The 19,172-nt window shown below is 33.9% G+C and overlaps 1 protein-coding gene across 1 annotated transcript in view; it reads right to left on the bottom strand.

Moving 5' to 3' along the window:
- The window catches only part of APP-BP1 (Nedd8-activating enzyme E1 regulatory subunit APP-BP1), a 71,269-nt gene that overhangs the window by 31,724 nt on the left and 20,373 nt on the right, over positions 1-19,172 (bottom strand). Inside the window, exons 2-5 of the mRNA XM_089095200.1 lie at positions 17,781-17,945; positions 13,914-14,102; positions 11,387-11,733; positions 7,428-7,722 (exon numbers count right to left, since the gene is read on the bottom strand). Of these exons, the coding sequence (XP_088951326.1) occupies positions 7,428-7,722; positions 11,387-11,733; positions 13,914-14,102; positions 17,781-17,945 (996 nt within the window). The remainder of the gene's footprint in view (positions 1-7,427; positions 7,723-11,386; positions 11,734-13,913; positions 14,103-17,780; positions 17,946-19,172) is intronic.

The raw sequence follows: 19,172 nt of genomic DNA, 5'->3' as shown, positions 1-19,172 counted from the left end.
CAGCTTCAGTGTTTATTTTGAGGTTTGGTTTTTATATTGTCCTTTGGACTTTTATTTGCATTTTTCCCTAAGGTTTGCATTTTTCCCTAACTGATTCTTATATAATGTCAGGTCATTTAGACACTTCAATTTAAATTTCAGGATCAAGGGATCCTCAATAGGATGAAAATATTAAGAAAAACAAATCTGGTTGTATTGACTCCTAAGATTTTTATTGGAGATAAAAAGAAATGAAGGAGCTTGAAATGTATTTATTTAAACAATTAGTGCAGACAGAATGGCTTCACCCAATGGCGACCAAAATATTGCTCAAATTTTCCAGTTAAATTAATGAGGAATATATAACCCCTCTTAATCTAAAAGTTCGGGGTAACGAACTATAAGTAAAGAGCGACCCGGCTCAATAGTAACCGAAACTCTAAAAAACGGAATTTTGATACCAATAGATACATCAAAAGAATTGGATTTTCATGCTGATTTCAATTATATAACTTTCATCAAAAGGTACTCTTACCCATCAAAAGTTACGCGTCTGAGAATATTTGCCTTATTTTAGAAAAAAGGGAGAAACAGCCCCTAAACGTCGTAGAACTTTTAGGGAAACATCAATGCAAATAAAAGGGAAAAATGCATTATTCTGCGCTGAGGACGGTTGAGCGGAGGTCTCAATCGAAATACTTGCGTAACTTTTTCTTCTGTTTTCACTGGCTGTTATTGTCCTCGTTTCTCTCTTTTTGACGATTTTTTGTTTGTCACAATTAGCCAGTGTGGTCTCAGAAATTATTTATAACTTACATAGCCCTTTATAGCCCTTTTTACATAGCCCTTATAACTTACATAGCCCTTAACTTACATAGCCACTTTATAAACAATTGAATCAAAGAGCAAGTGGTGCAGAAGTCAGGTTTGAGATCAATCGTACATTTTAGAGACTGACCCTAAATGGTTTGACTGACGAGTTAATAGCTGACTAGTCAGCACCTGAGTTTGCCCTTTACATAGCCCTTTGCCCTCTGAAACCCTGAAGTAATTGACAACTGGTTAGAGCCTGTGTGGTGAGTACATCATTCCAGGCTCAAATCAAACACAAACCCGTTTCTTCGTTGAACACACGCTAAAACAAGGAAACTTCATTTCGATAACCCGATATCGATTGTTTCCATAACTTATCAATTTTCCCTCTAGAACGAGGCTTCTACTGCCGGCCAAACACCTCTATTGTCTTAATACAACCCATTGGATCAACCACTCAAAGCAGCCCACTAAGTGGTATTTTCCATTCATATTCTAGCTTTGAAATCAGATATTACCAATCAAAACAATATATTTCATATTGTATGTATAATGAAGCATTCTGATTGGTTACGAAAATGGAATATCTGAAGTTTTTAAATTAAATTATAGACAGTTGTATCCTTCCTCAGCATCAGAAAAAGTGAACGGCAGAGAACGACACTCCGGCGATTGTTCGAGAAGGATGCTGCACAGAAACGCTCCTTTCTCAAAGATCTTTGATATACAGCACTCACGAGCCGGTTACAAAGAGGCACTGTTGTTACCTTATGCGTCAACAGACGTGACAAGATCCGAGTCATTATCTGCTGATATGCTTGGCAAATTCCGACCGTCTCCTCTAAGACAAAAATTTATCCGTCCAAAAGCCAGAAGCCGTTACTCAAGTTATCCGCCATTAAAGTTTCTAAAGATTTATCAGCTTTATCAGTTTTATCAGCTACTATCAGTTTTATCAGTTTTATTTTATCAGATTTATCAGCTACTTGGATTATTTAAACAAAGCAAACAGCTAAGAAGTGTTTTTCAAAACCTATTGAAAGGTAAATGGAACATAATTATTCAACTGACAGTATTTGATGGAGTCTAATAAGTTTTCAGCATACTGCAAGTTATACTTTACTTTATTAAATAAAAAAAACAAGTTTTTTAAACTGAAAGTAAGGTGCGACATTGAAACTTAAAACGAACAGAAATTATTCCGTATATGAAAGGGGCTGTCCCCTCCACAACGCCTCGCTCTTTATTCCGTATATGAAATGGGCTGTCCCCTCCTCAACGCCTCGCTCTTTACGCTAAAGTTTGACTCTGTCTCACAACTTTATTTTTTAAAACAATAAAAAACTTTAGCGTAAAGAGCTAGGCGTTGAGGAGGGGACAGCCCATTTCATATACGGAATAAAGAGCGAGGCGTTGTGGAGGGGACAGCCCCTTTCATATACGGAATAATTTCTGTTCGTTTTAAGTTTCAATGTCGCACCTTACTTTCAGTTTAAAAAACTTGTTTTTTTATTTAATTTCTGATCGTTTTTTAGTTAATGCAGCTTTTATTTGCATAAAAATTTTACTTTTCTTTTGCTAAATGAATGTCTTTACAAATTAACTTACGTAACTAACTTCTATATTCGTATATTTTTCTTCTGGCAAAAATTCAAAGTTGCAGATTTTTGCAGATATGAGCTTGAAACCTATGTAATAGGGTTTTCTGATACGCTGAATCTGACGTTGTGATTTTCATTAAAATTCTTTCACTTGTAGGGGATGTTTCCCCCTCTTTAAAAAATCGAGTAAATTTCCTCAGGCTTGAAACCTTTGAAGAGTAATACTAAACTTAATAAAATTTATATATTTAGAATCAGCATTATAAACACATTCTTTTGATACATTTATTGACATCAAAATTCCGTTTTTAAAAGTTTCGATTACTATTGAGCCGTATCGCTTGTTTTTTTATTGTTTTTTTTTATTACGTATATGTTATTACGTATATGAGGGGGTTCTGCCCTTAGTCAATACCATGCTCTTTACGTTAAAAGTAAAAAAAAATTTGATTCACAAACCCCTGAATCACAAAGGCCGTTTAATTAGAATAGATAGCTCTTTTGAAAGCACTAAAAAAAACTGTAGCTTAAAGAGCGTGGTATTGACTTGGGGGATACCCTCCTCACATACGTTATAATTTCTGTTCATTTTAAGTTCTAATATTCCTTCTTACATTTCAGTTGGAAAAACTTGGTTTTTTTGTTTTATTTAATTTCTGATCGTTTTTTAAATAATGCTTGGAAATCTGGCGCCCCCTTCATAGAAATGTCCCTTACCCCAAAGAAACATCCTCCACGGAAATATTCTCCAGCGTAACTCCCTCCTCTAGCCCCCCCGCCCGACACGTTCCGGCCTGTACATGGTGGGCTACGTCCCCCTCCCCCCTCAATACTGCTGGCCCGTCCGGCGCCCCCTGCCTGGCGATTTCCTTCCCCCATGAAAACTTCCTTCATGAACAGATCCTCCAACATAACCCCCGACCCACCCTTCCCTCCCACTAGCAGAAAAAAACCTCCTGAAAACTTCTGTATACTTCCGAATAACCAATACTATATGTTAACATTGGGTAAAGTTCATATCTTTTAGCCCTCCCTCTGGGTACTTCGGGGGATTAAGTCATCCCAAAAGACATATTTATCATATTTTCGACCATGTTGAACAAAATGGCTATCTAAAAATTTTGATCGGGTGACTTTGGTAAAAACATAAGCGTGGGAGGGGGCCTAGTTGCCCTCCATTTTTTTTGGTCACTTAAAAAGGGCACTAGAACTTTTAATTTCCGTTCCAATGAGCCCTCCCACGATATTCTAGGACCACTGGGTAGATACGATCACCCCTAAAAAAAAAACAAAAAACAAACAAACAAACAAACAAATAAACACGCATCCGTGATCTTTCTTCTGGCAAAAAATGCAAAAATCCACATTTTTGTAAATAGGAGCTTAAAACCTCTACAGAAGGGTTATCTGATACGCTGAATATGATGGTGTGAATTTCATTAAGGTTCTATAACTTTTAAGGGGTCTTTCCCCCTTTTTTTGAAAATCAGCCAAATTTTCTCAGGAGTGTAACTTTTGATGGGTAGCACTAAACTTGATGAAAGTTATATATTTTAAATCAGAATTGAAATCTGATTCTTTTGATATATATATTGGTATCAAAAACCCGTTTTCTAGAGTTTCGGTTACCATTGAGCCGGGTCGCTCCTTACTTGCAGTTCGTTACCACGAACTGTTTGAAAGAAGTAGGGCGGTTTGGCAGGAACGTTTTAAGTTTTTTTAATTCTTACTTTTAAGTTTTAACATCGCTCTTTACGTAAAAATAAATCAAACACAAACTCACAAAAACAAACAAAAAAAAAAACAAAGAACGGTGCCTACCACTCGATCCATCCTATCACTAATTCAATCAAAAGCAACATCGCAAGCTGTTAAGCTATTTGGCATAAAATTACGCGCATTCTGATTGTAAAATTTGGTGATCTCGCTTGGCAATAAGATACTTGATTTTGAAAATGCAGTCCAAATTTCGATTATAGAATTGTCATAGAAAAACAGATATATACTATTCTTAAAATAAATAAAAATAAATATAACTCAAAAATAAAGTGGAGACGGCGTTGCAGCGCTTTTAAAGCTGATTTCCTGCATTATTTCCGACGATTTTCTGTGAAAAAGTGCAAGTAATCAAAGAGTTAGCCCTTCTAGCTTCATGAAAAGCATTAATCATGACCATCCAATACAAAAAAGCCACATTACACAAGCCTAATTCATTTTGCTTGGTCGCACCACCATCTATCTTTGTTAATACTCAAAGCCACCTACTCAAAATCCCACCAGATGGCATTGCCTGCTTGACGGCAAAGTCAAGACGTAGATGTTCAGCAATCGCCGGAAAGCAATTCTTTTATTCCGTTTTATACAAATGTCATTAATCACGCTTAATGTTTTGTTTTTCCTGTGTTTTTTTTCTATGTTGTTCAATCATGCTTTTTTTTCCTGCGTTGTTAGATATAGCGTAATTTAGTTGAGGCCTTTGCCATTACTATGAAAGTCGTTTTAAATAAATAAATATTGAATCTTTAAAGAGGAAAAATAAATAGTGCTATTCAAAGCGCAATTTTACAGTCTTATAGTCAAGGCAGAAAAGATTAAAATTAAAAAAGGAGAAGCACAAAGTGGCAAAAATTGCTACAAAGTGTTTATCAGAAAACAAAAATTAGAAAGGAAAATTTAAGACAGATTGTCTGTTACAAAAAAAAAAAAAAATAACACATAAAGACAAAAATTATGACAATTTGTGTTGAAATCAAAAAATCAGTAACAAAATCTGTCTATTAACTTGTTTTACTTACTTACACTTTATTGTTAGAAAACCAGCTAATTTAGTTGAACCCATCTGCATCGAGGATAATTTTTCGCAGGTCCAAAGTAGAGAAAAATTACTACCCTCTGCTCCGTCTAAGAAAAATCTTCCATTGGTCTACTTTTGCTACACCCCGTCTTCTCAAAATCAGGTTAATAATATTTTTGCAGAAGTAGAATAGAATACACTTTATTCACTCCAATAGCTGGAGCTAATATGAGCATGTCATAACACAAAAAAAAACAAGGATCAAAAAATAAAATAAACAAATAAATAGCGACACAAAAAATTAAGGCAGCAAGTGCTGCTTCAAGGTTTAATAATAACAAGGTATTAATGATACAAAATGGTTTGAAAAAATTTAGAAAAAAAGTCAGGGAAAAATTGTATCCTATTAATGAATCCTAAGCTATTATTCATATTTTTATTTTTTTTATTTTTTTTTTGATGTGTGTGAAGGAGTATAATGAAATATGTGGATAGTTTTTTTCTTTTTTTTGGTCGTTACAGTGATTCCATGAGCAACTCAGCAAGGAATTATGTATTTTTATTTATACACAAATACATTTTTTTTTGTATTATCAGTATTTCTGGTAAACTTAATTTGTGCATTTAACTAGTACTAAAATTTTCTCTTTTTTTTCTTCTACTCCTGTCACGCCCTTTGCAAGCTCATAGGCAGGACAACTTGCCTTTGCAAGCCCATAAGCAGGCTAGAATATTTAGTTGAATGACTTTGTTTTTTCATGTATTATATATATTTATATTATATATATATATATATATATATATATATATATATATATATATATATATATATATATATATATATATATATATATATGCATGCATTTTGTTAAGTTCTATTTTTATTAATAAACTAAACTATGTTGTCCCTAAAGAGGCAACCATGATATTAAAAAAAAAAAAAATTCAATAAATTAAAATGAGTCAATAAAACAATGAATATAAAATTAAAATAAACCAAGAACAATTTTCACAGTTGAAATAGTGACCGTTTATATAGAATGTATCAGAATATTAAATATATAAATGGTTGGTACATTCAAAAACACTCACAGGTAAATACCTAAAATAAACTGCATTAAATATTTGTCAAGGCAATATTATTAAAATATCGAGTAAAATAAGCAACAAATTATTTGCAATACTTCTCAGTACTAGAGGCTGGGTAAGTCATTAACCGTACACAATTATTTTTTATTTGTCGGAGTCTAGTGACTGGTCCTTCAGTAGGGGGCTCTCAAGGTCAGGTAGTAGACCACGATAGTGGTCTGACTGTTTCAATTGGCTTAGTAGTAACTTACACTATCATAATTATTGAAAAAAAAACTAGGAATGCAATTATTAATGAAAAATACCTCCATACATAGTTTTTTATAGTAACAGGCAAGAAATTACATATATATAAAAAAAGGTGAAAAATGTGACACCGAACAACTGAAGAAGGTGTAGCTTGCTTTTAAAGATGTGTTTCATGCTTTTTTATGCTATTAATAACCAGTGCCTAGTAGAATAAAGATTTCTTTAGACACCAAACATTAGAAAAAAAATTGTTACTTGTCTAGAATCCAGTAGTCACAGGAGAAAGACTGCATCGAGAAAGACCGAGATGCTACACAATGGAAAACAGGTTTTTGCTAGATGTGAAGCGCTGCTCACTCCATGACAAAGATTTAAACTTTAGTTTTCTGGGGTTACAGGGAAAAAAAGGTACCTAGGTTAGGTTACGTATTTCATATATGCTATACTTTGCCCCCACTCCCTAATGTGCAAATATATAGCCTAAATTTGTTCTAAACTATATTTTTTTCATGCTTTGTTTTATTTCATTAGGATTAACGAAAATTCACTTCTCGCGTGACTAATGGATTCTGAACAAGTACCAACTTTTTCTTTTATTAAAAGCATGAATTTTCAACTTTTGACGAGACTTAACAAATTCTGAAAAAAAATTAAATACCTAAGTTAAGAGGAAATGAAGTGAGTCAATTAAAATCGCTTGCTTTACTTAAGGAACCAAGCGTAAATCTTGGTTCCTACAAAAAATTGTTACATACCGTCTTTTGAATTACTGCAATCAAACTATGCAGCGAATGAATTTGCCAAAGCTCTTATTCTCACAGCAGTTTCGTTTCATGTTATAATCAGCATCTTTGCATAGAAATACAAGAACAAAATAAAAACTACGAATTAAGAAAGCTTACGTGTTTTGTAAGGAGACATATCGTTCTGAATCTGAATGCATATCGGGCAGTGAGCCCCTAACCGGTAGAGCTGCCATTCCCTCCTTATTTACAAAATCTTTTAAAGCTCGAACCATAATCCAAAATTTAGAGGGAGTTTCTAACTTCTGGCAGGCTTCGTCTGAAAACAATTCAACAATATTCGATGGTATTTTTGTTGGTACCAATGCAGTGTTGACAGCTTTCAAACATTCATCTATATTTTCGGCGTCTGAATATTCACCGTTGGAATATGAGCTAAGTTTTTTGCGTAAACCTTAAAGAGAAATATCTTTATTCATTTTCACATTCAGCTATTTAGAATGAGGGCTCAGGTACCCATACTCCTTTGGGAACGGGAACTAAATGTTTGAACTTCTTGGTACTATTAGTCAGTCTCTAGGTAAGAAACATATCCTACTATTCAGAGTCGTATTTGACTTTTTTTTTCCCCAGACCAAATTTTTTTGGCCCTCTACCTTTTAATTTTTTTTACCTAAAGCTGATAATTAGTAGAAACAACTGTTGATGTTAAACTGATTTAAGGAATAGATTCAATATTCAAATATGTTGATGCCTATATTTGTTTAAGTTTTTGCTAAAAGAAGTTCTTGAATGGGTTGAAAGCATAGTTTGGTATACTCTTTTATTTTTTTTTTAAATGAATGACTTTCAAACAGACATAAACATGTGTTCTATTTAATTCAACCCATATTTACCATTAGACTTTATTTACAGATTCAATTGGTAAGGAAGGAAATTACTGATGAAAACCATTGTCAAATTTAACAAATTTGTTTTCAATTAACAACGTGGCAACACTGATGAAAAAGTAAAGCTGCATCAGAAAATCATAATTTTGAAACAACCAAATGAAAAGTCTCAGAAAACACATGACTTTCAGTTGTGAATAGACCTAAGATTGCTCAAAAGGGTATACTGCTTTTATTCAAGTGTCTTCCCTATTTTGACCTTGTTAAACCTAAATTAGCCTTGTCAAACAGTTCGTGGTAACGAACTATAAGTAAGGAGCGACGCTGCTCAATAGCAGCCAAAACTATAAGAAACAGAGTCTTGATAACAGGTAGATACATTAAAAGAATCCTGTTTTGATGATTTTTCAAAATATATAAAATTCATCAAGTTTAATGTTACCCATCAAAAGTTTTCAATTTTTGAAAAAGGGGGGAAACACCCCAGAAACATTGAATGATCTAAATGAAGATCACAACATCATATTCAGCATATCAGAGAACCCTACAGTAGAGGTTTCGAGCTCCTATATACAAAAACGTGGAATTCTGCGTTTTTTTGCCAGAAAAAAGATCAGGGAAGTTTCTTTGTTTGTTGTTGTTTTTTTTCCAGGGATGATCGTACCAAACCAGGGATCGTAGACAAGGCCGTCCCCAGTATTTTTTTCGGGAGGGGGGGGGGGGTTACTCAAAGATTTTTTTCGGCGGGATTTTTACACAAAGAACAAACCTCAAAAACGCATAAAAAATGTGTTTATATCCATTTTTGTTACGTTTTTACGAGTCAAACATTTCGGGGGGGGGGGGGTTCCAACCCCCCTATACAATATATAACAATATATAATGAAATACATTAATTACAAATTATGGCATGAAATAGAAGTTCGCAAGGAAAAATTTGTCATCGACGGAAGTCAAAACAATTATCTTCTGCTGACTGATAGGCAAATATCCTCCTTAATGACAAATTGTCCTTGTCGGCAAAACCTTCTAGGGTCAAACAAAAGGCGGGTTGTCTCCGAGAAGAATGAAAGGATGTCGTAAGGAAAGGTTTGAGGAAAATGGGAACTTCTTGGAAGGGTATAAAGAAGGAGGCTTCGAATTGATTGGCATGAAAGAGGAGCGTGCGTAGCTGTTTAATTTCGAATCTTCTATAAAGAAGGAGGTCTGAAAAGGTTTAAGGTCTTTTAATTTTAAAGCAAAAACCTCATACTTTTGAAAAGGTTATAACAATTTAACTTTTTAATTTCGAATCTCCTATAAAGAAAGAGGTTCCGAATTGAGAGGGATGGAAGAGGAGCGTGCGTAGCTGTATTGGCCTCAGGTGGATTGGTGCTGCAGTGAGTCGAAAGTAGTGAGGGAATGTTGTGAGGGAAATTTTAAAGGAAATTGGGACTTCTTAGGAGGTTTTAAAGAGTGAAGCTCCGAATAGATGGGTTGGCGGAGGAGTGCGGGCAGCTGTGTCGTCTTCCGGGGGTTCAGCACTTGCCTCTTCTTCTTCTGCTTCTTTTTCTTGTTCTTCTTCTCCTTAATTTTCTTCTTCTTGTTGCCTCTCTGGGGTATGTTGCACCATGGGTATGGGCCTACGGTATTTTTTAGCGACTATTATGTATGTCAACAAAGTCGACTTTTGGGTAATCTTGCTTCTGCGGATGACAGATTGAGGGGTGGGGGGAACCAATTTTCCAAAATCAAGTTAAAATGACAGTGAAAACTGAAAAATGATCCATGTATTACCATAAAGGTAAAGATATACAAAAGAAAACTGACACATTTCTCTGGATGCTTGAATTATGCAGGCTTATTTTAGTTTTAACAAGATTTTTGGCAGAAATTGAATTTCAGCTGAGGGGCCAAACTGAGGTCTGGGGGGGGGCAAACTTGAGTCTGAAGGGAGCACTTGCCTCCCTGCCCCATAGCAAATTACGCCCCTGGATGAAAGGATGTGGTAAGGACAGATTTAAGGAAAATGGGAACTTCTTGGAAGGGTATAAAGAAGGAAGCTTCGAATTGATTTGGATGGAAGAGGAGCGTGCATAGCGGTGTTGGCCTCAGGTGGTTTGGTGCTGCAGTGAGTTGCTAGCACTAGTAGGCAAACAAGTTTATCACTGTGCTACAATCACCAATTGGTAATGTAACTTTCATTTAAGGTTAAAAAAGTACATCTTACATTTAGAAAACACATTTTACTCCAGATTAATAATAGGAGAGGCCCCAGAATCGTAGCTACTCCCCAGCCCTGAAAGTAAATACTTACATGCCAACGTTATGAAAAGTTGGCAACGTTATGCCAACGTTTCTATCCATCCTATTTCCGTTTATCTTGTTTTAAATTCAGCTTCAAGGCCGTATCCAGGTGGGTTACGCATTGATAATATTGATAATATATGATAATATACATCAAAACCAGGGGGGTTTAGGGGGTTTAGCCCCCCTCCCGAAATGTGTGTCTGACTTGTAAAAAGGTAACAAAATGGATATAAACAATTTTGTTATGCGTTTTTTGAGGTTTTTTGTGTAACACCCCCCCCCCCCCCGAAAAGAATCCTTGTGTAAAACACCCCCCCCCCCCAAAAAAAAAAATCCTGGATACGGCCCTGTTCAGCTTATTTTTTAGATTTACTTTTACATAAATCAGCTATAAATAAATTCAGCTTCAAGGCCGTATCCAGGTGGAATACGCATTGATAATATTGATAATATATGATAATATACATCAAACCCAGGGGGGTTTAGGGGGTTTAGCCCCCCTCCCGAAATGTGTGTCTGACTTGTAAAAAGGTAACAAAATGGATATAAACAATTTTGTTATGAGTTTTTTGAGGTTTTTTGTGTAACACCCCCCCCCCGAAAAGAATCCTTGTGTAAAACACCCCCCCCCCCCCAAAAAAAAATAATCCTGGATACGGCCCTGTTCAGCTTATTTTTTAGATTTACTTTTACATAAATCAGCTATAAATAAATCTTTCTAAAAACAGCCTTTAGGTATGAAGGTCTTTTAATTTTGAAGCAAAAACCTCACACTTTTGAAAAGGTTATAACAATATAACTTTTTAATTTCGGATCTCCTATGGAGAAGGGGAGATAAAACCCCCTTTCCTCCCATTTGTGCACCCTTTGGCCATAAATATGGCAATCCACATTGCTTTTCATCCTAAATTTTAAATTTAATTCATTTGTCATGCTTACTTTCTTCCAAATTCACTTTAAATTCTGCTTTTTCCACTCTTGACATGGGCAATCCATCACCCTTTTCTCGTCTCCACCTTTCCAAAGCTTTATATAAAAATACTAGCTGTGGCGTATGTGTGAACGTAGCTTTATCCATTGTGTCTATATCCTGTTCACTCATATACTTAACAAGACCAGGGAAAGGTCGGTCCAGCCGGAGATCATCCAATGAACTATCGGGGTGAGATTCAATGACGCAGTGCTCTTTTATTTGTATTCGAATGTGACCCACCAAACCATAGCTGCGACATATAATGAGGGGTATACTCAAGTCCCAGAGATAGGATGAAAGTTGAGAGAGCAGCCTTAAAAAGTAAACTGATTATTTATTATATAAAAAACAATTTATATTTTAAAATAAAGATAAATTGATAAATCTACTTACAGAACAAAAAGTTAAATGAAGTAATAAGTTTAAATAAATACCTCCTAAATGGCTTAATTGCCTATGGCACATTTCATAAAACTTCTATTTTATTTATATATTTATGTATTTGTTTATTAATTTAATGTATATTATTCATATTTTTATTATTCATATATTTATTTACATTCTTTATAAATATTTAATCATATTATTTATTACCTATATATATGTATATTTATCATATAAAGAAATAATGTTTAATATTTAAAATTTCCTCATACATTGAGCACATCCTCGAAGTTGATAGGTGGCATGGAGACAACAAAAAAAAAAAGTTGGAGTATAAAAAATATTCAGTCAAAGAAGGAAAAAGGAGGAGGGAAAAGAAACAAAAAGTAAAGAAACAGAGGTGATACCACCAGCAAGGGAGGAAAAAAAATAGCACTTACGATATTTTTAGAGGTAACTTCATAAGGGATGAAATATTCGTTATAAACATTACCAACAGTTCTATTCGCACCAGACCTACCTCTTAAAGGGGTAACAGTACAAAAGGTGGCTGCACGAAAGAGGTTTGTAACGGTTGCAAAGAGGTTTTTTAATTTAAGATGACACTTACACTTTTCTCATTAAATAGTACTCAAACCAGACACACTTCGAGCCGCCATAAACTAATAAAAACAAATCCATAAAAGAATACCCTCCTCATTCTAAAGGGTGTATACCCTCCTCAAAGACAGCCTTCCTTACAGTCCCCTCTTTATCATCTCCTAATCATTTCCCTAATGGTGACCCGTCCTGTCTCAGAAGAAAAATTTTCATTATAACTCTTTTACAAATACATCATATCAACGATCCCTTTCTATCCCACCTTATGCAACTATATATAAAAAAAATACATAATATTCGTTGTTTTTAGGGGTCACCATATTCGAGTCAAACTAATAAGAACAAATCTTTGAAAAGAATTGCCCGCATACTAAAGGGTATCTTTTCCCACAGACAGCCCTTCTTACTATACCCTCCTTGTCATCTCCTAATCATTTTCCTTAACTATCTTCAAAAGAAAATAATATTCTTATACAAATAATTATAAAAATAAATATTATTCTTATATAATTCTTATACAAAGACACCATGTCTATAGAAAAGACAAAAACGTTGATGTCATTTTGAAATTTATCTTTCTTCTTCCCCTTCAGATCAAGCTTCAACTGCTGTTTAAGATGTTTTGCAAAGAAGTCTTTGAACTTTCATAACCCCAAGACCCTTTCTTCTTCAGGACCTGGTCGTGGTTTCATTTCTGCATATAACTTCATTTCTAGAGCAAGAGTATGCCTGAAACCACAAGAGAGTTATTATTAGCCCCAAAATTTCACGAACACCCTTGGCAGGGAACTTCTATGAACGGCACTGGTACCTGTTACCCCCCCCCCTGCCTGAATAAAAATATACCCCTTCACCCAAAAAAATGGATATAGGTCTGATCCCTGAAGGTTTCTTCTCTGTGTCAAGGCAATTTTTATTTAGAATTTTATATGACAAGCAACAACAAACAGAAGAATCATAGATATCATGCACTGTTTTTAATGGTTAAATACGGATACAATTATTAAAGGACCACTCACCGAGTTTCAGCATTACTTAAAAATTCAAATTTATAATCCAATGATTAATAAATTAATGATTAACAATACTAATAAAAAAAAACTATGACACAATGTTTCCTAAATTACTGACTATCCTCCAATTTATGTTGTTTTGGATATGGTACCTTTCCCTCAACATAAATTTTTGCCTAAGTTTCTTTTTTATTTTGGTGTCCCGAAGGTTGTATAGTATCCTACTGCAATAAATTAGTCAAATAATAAAAAAAAAAAAATTTATAAATGTATCATTAAAACTTTAATTAATAAATATTTTAATTCATTAAAAACCTAATCAATAAAAAACAGTTAATTAAAATTAATTAGATTAAATGATTAATCTAGAATATTCGATCATAATTACATCCAGCTCCAGGGTTGTAATTTTTTTTTTATTCTGGAAAAATTTCGTATAGGCGAGAGACCCAAACTTTCGGGTCTATTTTATTGAAAAATAAATTTAAAAACTCACTTTTCATTCAGGCCATTGGCAATGACTATATTAAACCTTTTAAACATTCCTGATGCATCTGGACTAGCAAGAATACTTGTCAATTGTTCATCTATGCATTTACCATTAACATCTGGATTCAATTCTAATATCAGGTTGGTCGCAGCTTGTCCCCGATTTTGTCCAATTTGATCAACAGTAAGAAAGAAACTGAAAAAATATCAACTGTAATGACAGCCTTAAAAAGATTTTAGGTTTCTACTAAATAAATAAGCTCCATTTTTGTAGTAAAAGATAGCTGTAGAAAATACCTTTTCTAATAACCAACATGAACAACAGTTTACATCATAGAAACTTGAACTTAGAAAAACTCAGGAGATGACATAAAGTATATGTGGACCCTAGGAAACATTTTAGAACATAACATATTTGGACTTTACTGGGAAGGGAATGGATTCATCAAAACAGCCGACACAGAGACACATTATACTGAAGACACAAAAAATTATAAGACCATGGGGACCTACCCAAGAGCACTAACAGAGACTTTTGTTAAATCTACCAAAGAAAAAAGAAACCAAGTGTATTTTTTGAATAAATTGCGCTTTTTTCAATACATCATGATCTCTCTCTTTTCAAGTATCCCTGACCCTTAAACTCTTTACCTTGTGCATCTACAGTAATATAAAGAAGGAAAAACGAGCAAAAATGGAGTTTTTAAATGCCAAATGAAAATACTGTAAAATAAATTTGGCCTTTAAAAACCCCATTTTTGCTCGTTTTTCTTTCTTTATGTTATGTCATGCCAATTTGGCTTAAGAAATTATCATCTACAGTAATATAGGCGCTTGGTCTGTAAAGGTGCACTTTTTGAGACATTAGTAATCAGATGGATATACCAGAAGAAGAACTTAAAAAAAAGTCTTATATGAAACCAATCTAAAAAACAAAATGACATACATAAATTCAAATGAGTATACAAAAACAAAATGAAAAACGAAAGAAAACTGGCATTTAAATAAAGTTCGCAATATTTACTAGTTCAATCAAGTTCAAGTTCAATCATTTTAATATTAACATATACATCAATATAATTGACATAGGCCCATGGGGAGACAAGCTCGAAAAACTAGGCCTAGACAAAGGTACAATAACAAATTACACTACATTACAAAGATAATTACGACGGCAAAGATACAATAATACAAAAATAATATGAAAGTAGCAGCTAGCCCAGGATCCAAATATAAATTACAAAAAATTTCAATATTATTAAATATAAATTAATACTAAAAGATAGCCGAGAGGCCTAAATTCACCCAGAACAACAAACCAAACAAACAACTTAGTCATATTAAAAAGACGCTTAATTAAAAGTTATCCTCAACTAAATGAAATTTAAGATTTCTTTTCATTAAATAGATAGAAGAAAATTTATCAATAAAATCCTTGTGAGCATCCCAGCACAGGGCTATTGACACGGACGGGGCGAATTTAGATCTCTCAGTACTATACTTGTCAATATAGATACTTTTTTTTTGTCGCGTGTTATAACGATGTAAATCTTGCGATTGGGAGAACAAATTTTGATTGAGGTAATATGGCGGTAATTTCTTAATATCATAATTAAATTTGAAAATAATTGCTCCAAAAGTAAATTGTTGAGAAACTGGAAGCATATCTAGATAAGTATATAAAGATGCTGTAGAAGACTTATTTGGAAGTGCAATAGGCGATGAAATAAAAAGTTTGAGGATTCTTACTGCTTTATTTTGTAAAATCTGTTTTGGTTTAATATGGCTTTTAAATATAGATAAATATACTAGAGAACAATAATTAATATTAAACTGAATCAGAGCAAAATAAATGCTTTGTAAATCAGAGTAGGGCAAATAATGCTTCAACCTTCGTATTAAACCAATACACCTTAAAATCTTTAGGTGTAGTTTTTGAATGTGTGTTTTAAAAGATTATCTATTGTTAATAACAAGTCAAAGGTACTTTATCACATTCCACCCCAGATATTGATAATATACACTTTGAAGAAGTAACTCGGGTAATACGAGGGCATATATTTGACTTCCTGCCGTAAATTATGAAATCATTTTTTGATAAATTCAAAGCAATAAAATTTGAAGAAAACCAATCAAGAACATTAGAAAATTCAGTATCAAGTTTTGCCTCCAACTCCTCGTCATTCCTCTCAGAAACTGAAACCGCCGTATCATCAGTAAAATGTGTGCTGAGACATGGGATTGCCAAAGCGCGTTGAAAATCATTTATATAAACTAGAAAAAGCAGAGGACCTAGGGCAGAGCCCTTAGACACCCCAACCGTCGAGGACTGAAGAATAGGCAAAGAGAGAAGATTACCTCCATCTATTCGTTGCTTTTTCTTATCAAGATAAGATTTAACTAGATCCAACGCCGGTCCGCGCACACCACAATTATCCAATTTACGAAAAAGAATACAATGGGATATTGTATCGAATGCTTTTTTAAAATCTAAATATATTGTTACTGGAATTTCACCTCTATCTAAGCATTCATGAATATATTGGATGAGAGCAATGATACCTCTTTAATTGTATCTTCATACTAATTAAAGTTCCATATTAGATTTTATTTGGATGTAGGTTTTCTTTCGTTTTTGAATTGCGTCTGTCTTCTTACATTTTTTATCATACCTGTTTATATGTTTTTAGTTTTTCCTCCCTGTTGACTAAGGCTTGCAGATGCAAAGCCGAAATATTCAGGCTTTGATTATTATCAGTACAAAAAAGTTTTTGTTTTTTATTTCACTATCAAATTAAAAAGTGTTACCCCTTTTTTCAATATTTTCCTTTTGTTTTAATTTTAAATGGAAAGAAAGGGTGATCTAAGAAATTATTGGCAAAATCTTTTTCAGGTTTCCAACAAACATAATCACGACAGGCAAGTATATTAGACACTGATGCTTTTTCCAACTGGATTTCCAATGGATTTAGTAACTTTCTGTTTCTTTGTTGTTTTCAATTACCTGCCCAATCAAATAGTTTTTTAGAACTGTTCACTAACAACTTTTGTAAACTAACAGAAATGTGTTAGCTAATATTGTTAGTTAACAACTGGACGCCGGAAAAACTATAACTATAACTATAAATAACAATTTATGGTTCCTTAGATCGTACTATATCCTACTTGGATAACTGTGGTAATTCTAGAGCTAATACATGCACAATGTATTAACTTCACGGAACCCCAACTCACTTCAACCCCAACTTCGAAGAAGGGGTCCTTTTAACTAATACTATAATAAATAATTAACACTATAACAATAGCTTTTTTCCAGAATCGGCTTTGTTCTTTTTGGAGCTACTTTAGAATGTTCTTGTAAATTTACCAGAGACAGAAAATAGCTATTTAGAAATAAATATTTCGGCAATTCACAAAGCCACAGTTAACACAAAAGGGATGGAATCCAATGTAAAAAATCCAATAGGGATATTTCCCACAAGCATTGCTGCCGCAATAGGTGTAATTATTCTTTTCAACCGCTTAAGCTTGGTCAGGAACACAACTCGACGCGTAAACCGGGTGGGGCTTAGATCCTGGTTAAATATATCGACCAGCTTTTACGACTTGAAAGATCCTCGAGTACAGTATTCAACATTGACCGCTATTGACATCTTCATCAACTGGATACTCAGAGACAGTGCATGGACTGTGACGCGGCAGACAGTGTCCAATAAAAGCTCATATATCTCATCCAGGGATACTATCGTCAAGTTCGGGCTGCGTCCTAACTGGTGAAGATTTATCCTCATTCTTCGACATCGATTTTAGGGTGAGATTGAAAGTTAACAAAAAGAAAAGCTAAGAAAACGAAGGATTTGGGTTTAGTTCATACTTATTTCCAAAATCTTCTTCAGTCACTGATTCCCAATCAATTATGGTGAATCCTCCAATTCCAGGCTGCACAAGGGACTTGAGGATTTCAGTACCAAGAGCTGTTGCATTAATTAGACAAACATGAGATAGCTCTAGTGCAGCTTGTCCGTGGTCACCCCAAAGTCTACAAATATAAAATCATAGTTAATATCAATAATTAGAATGACTTAAAATGGGGGAAAAGGAGGACGTTCAAGTTAGATAAAAATGTATTTTTGGGTCATTATTTTTCATAATTTAAAGGGGCAATGGTTTTCTTTGGACCAAAATCAGGAAGGGGCCTCTCCCCAGTTTTCTAAAATGTTTATGATGTACCTTGTCTTAAAAAATAAAGAAGGAAGACTAAACAACAGTAACAATATATGCTGAAACAAGATAATAGACAGTCGCGTTTTAGACAATACCTAGACAAGTTTACTTCAGCTTATTACTATACCTGTACAAAGTGGTGGAGGGGGGGTATTCACTCCTTTGCTATTAGCTCGAACGAGCACTGCTATAAAAGAATCAGAAATTCGTGGCTTAAATGCACATTTTTCCTCCCTCCCAAAAAATCATCTGACACCCCTACATCCTAGGTTTGACCTGTAAGATCCTGTTCCTTAAGTTCTGAGCAATTTTTGAAGCAATCATGTTTATGTAGCAATATAAACTTAAGATCTCCCCTTTAAATAAACTTCAAAAATCAGAAATGACAACTTTAGCAGAAGTAAGAAGATTAGCAATATAATAAGACCTAGAAATTCTTGAGAATAGTTAAATTTTGAATGGTTAGAGTTGAAAGTTTGGACATTTTGGACGTTTTGAGTTTGAGCACATCAATTGCAACAAGACCAACCAAAACTTCTCCATTATACAATCATATTTTTAAGCACCATTAATTAAAAAAACTTTTTCCACAAAATAAGTTTTCAAAGAAAAGTAAAGAACTCCATTAAATAACATATGAGCAAAACTAAAATCAAATAATCTACCAAGCGTGAAACTACCACAAATCAGCATCAATAAATAAATGAAAACCAAAACGAACAGAAATTACAATAAATAACCGAGTCAAACTCAAAACGAGCAGAAATTAACATAAGTTGTGCGCTAAACCCTTATGCCTTCCCAAGGCCAGAACAAAATTTGCACTTTACTGAAAAATATAATTTTTTTTACTTTTATAACTTTAATAAATCAAATAATATTAACATTTTGATTACTATATTTCATTATATGTATATTAAACTGACAATGCACATTTATTTGTATTTTTTGAGTAAACTGCAAATTTTGGTCTGGCCTTGGGAAGGCATAGGGGTTTTCCAACTCCTTCGATACAAAGTGCCCTGGTCTAAACAACAACAAA

The sequence above is a fragment of the Artemia sp. Qi Xiang Cuo genome, chromosome 10 (genome assembly GCF_049724085.1).
Source record: "Artemia sp. Qi Xiang Cuo chromosome 10, ASM4972408v1, whole genome shotgun sequence".
In the NCBI taxonomy this organism is placed as follows: domain Eukaryota; kingdom Metazoa; phylum Arthropoda; class Branchiopoda; order Anostraca; family Artemiidae; genus Artemia; species Artemia sp. Qi Xiang Cuo.
This window is presented reverse-complemented; position numbering and strand designations above follow the sequence as displayed.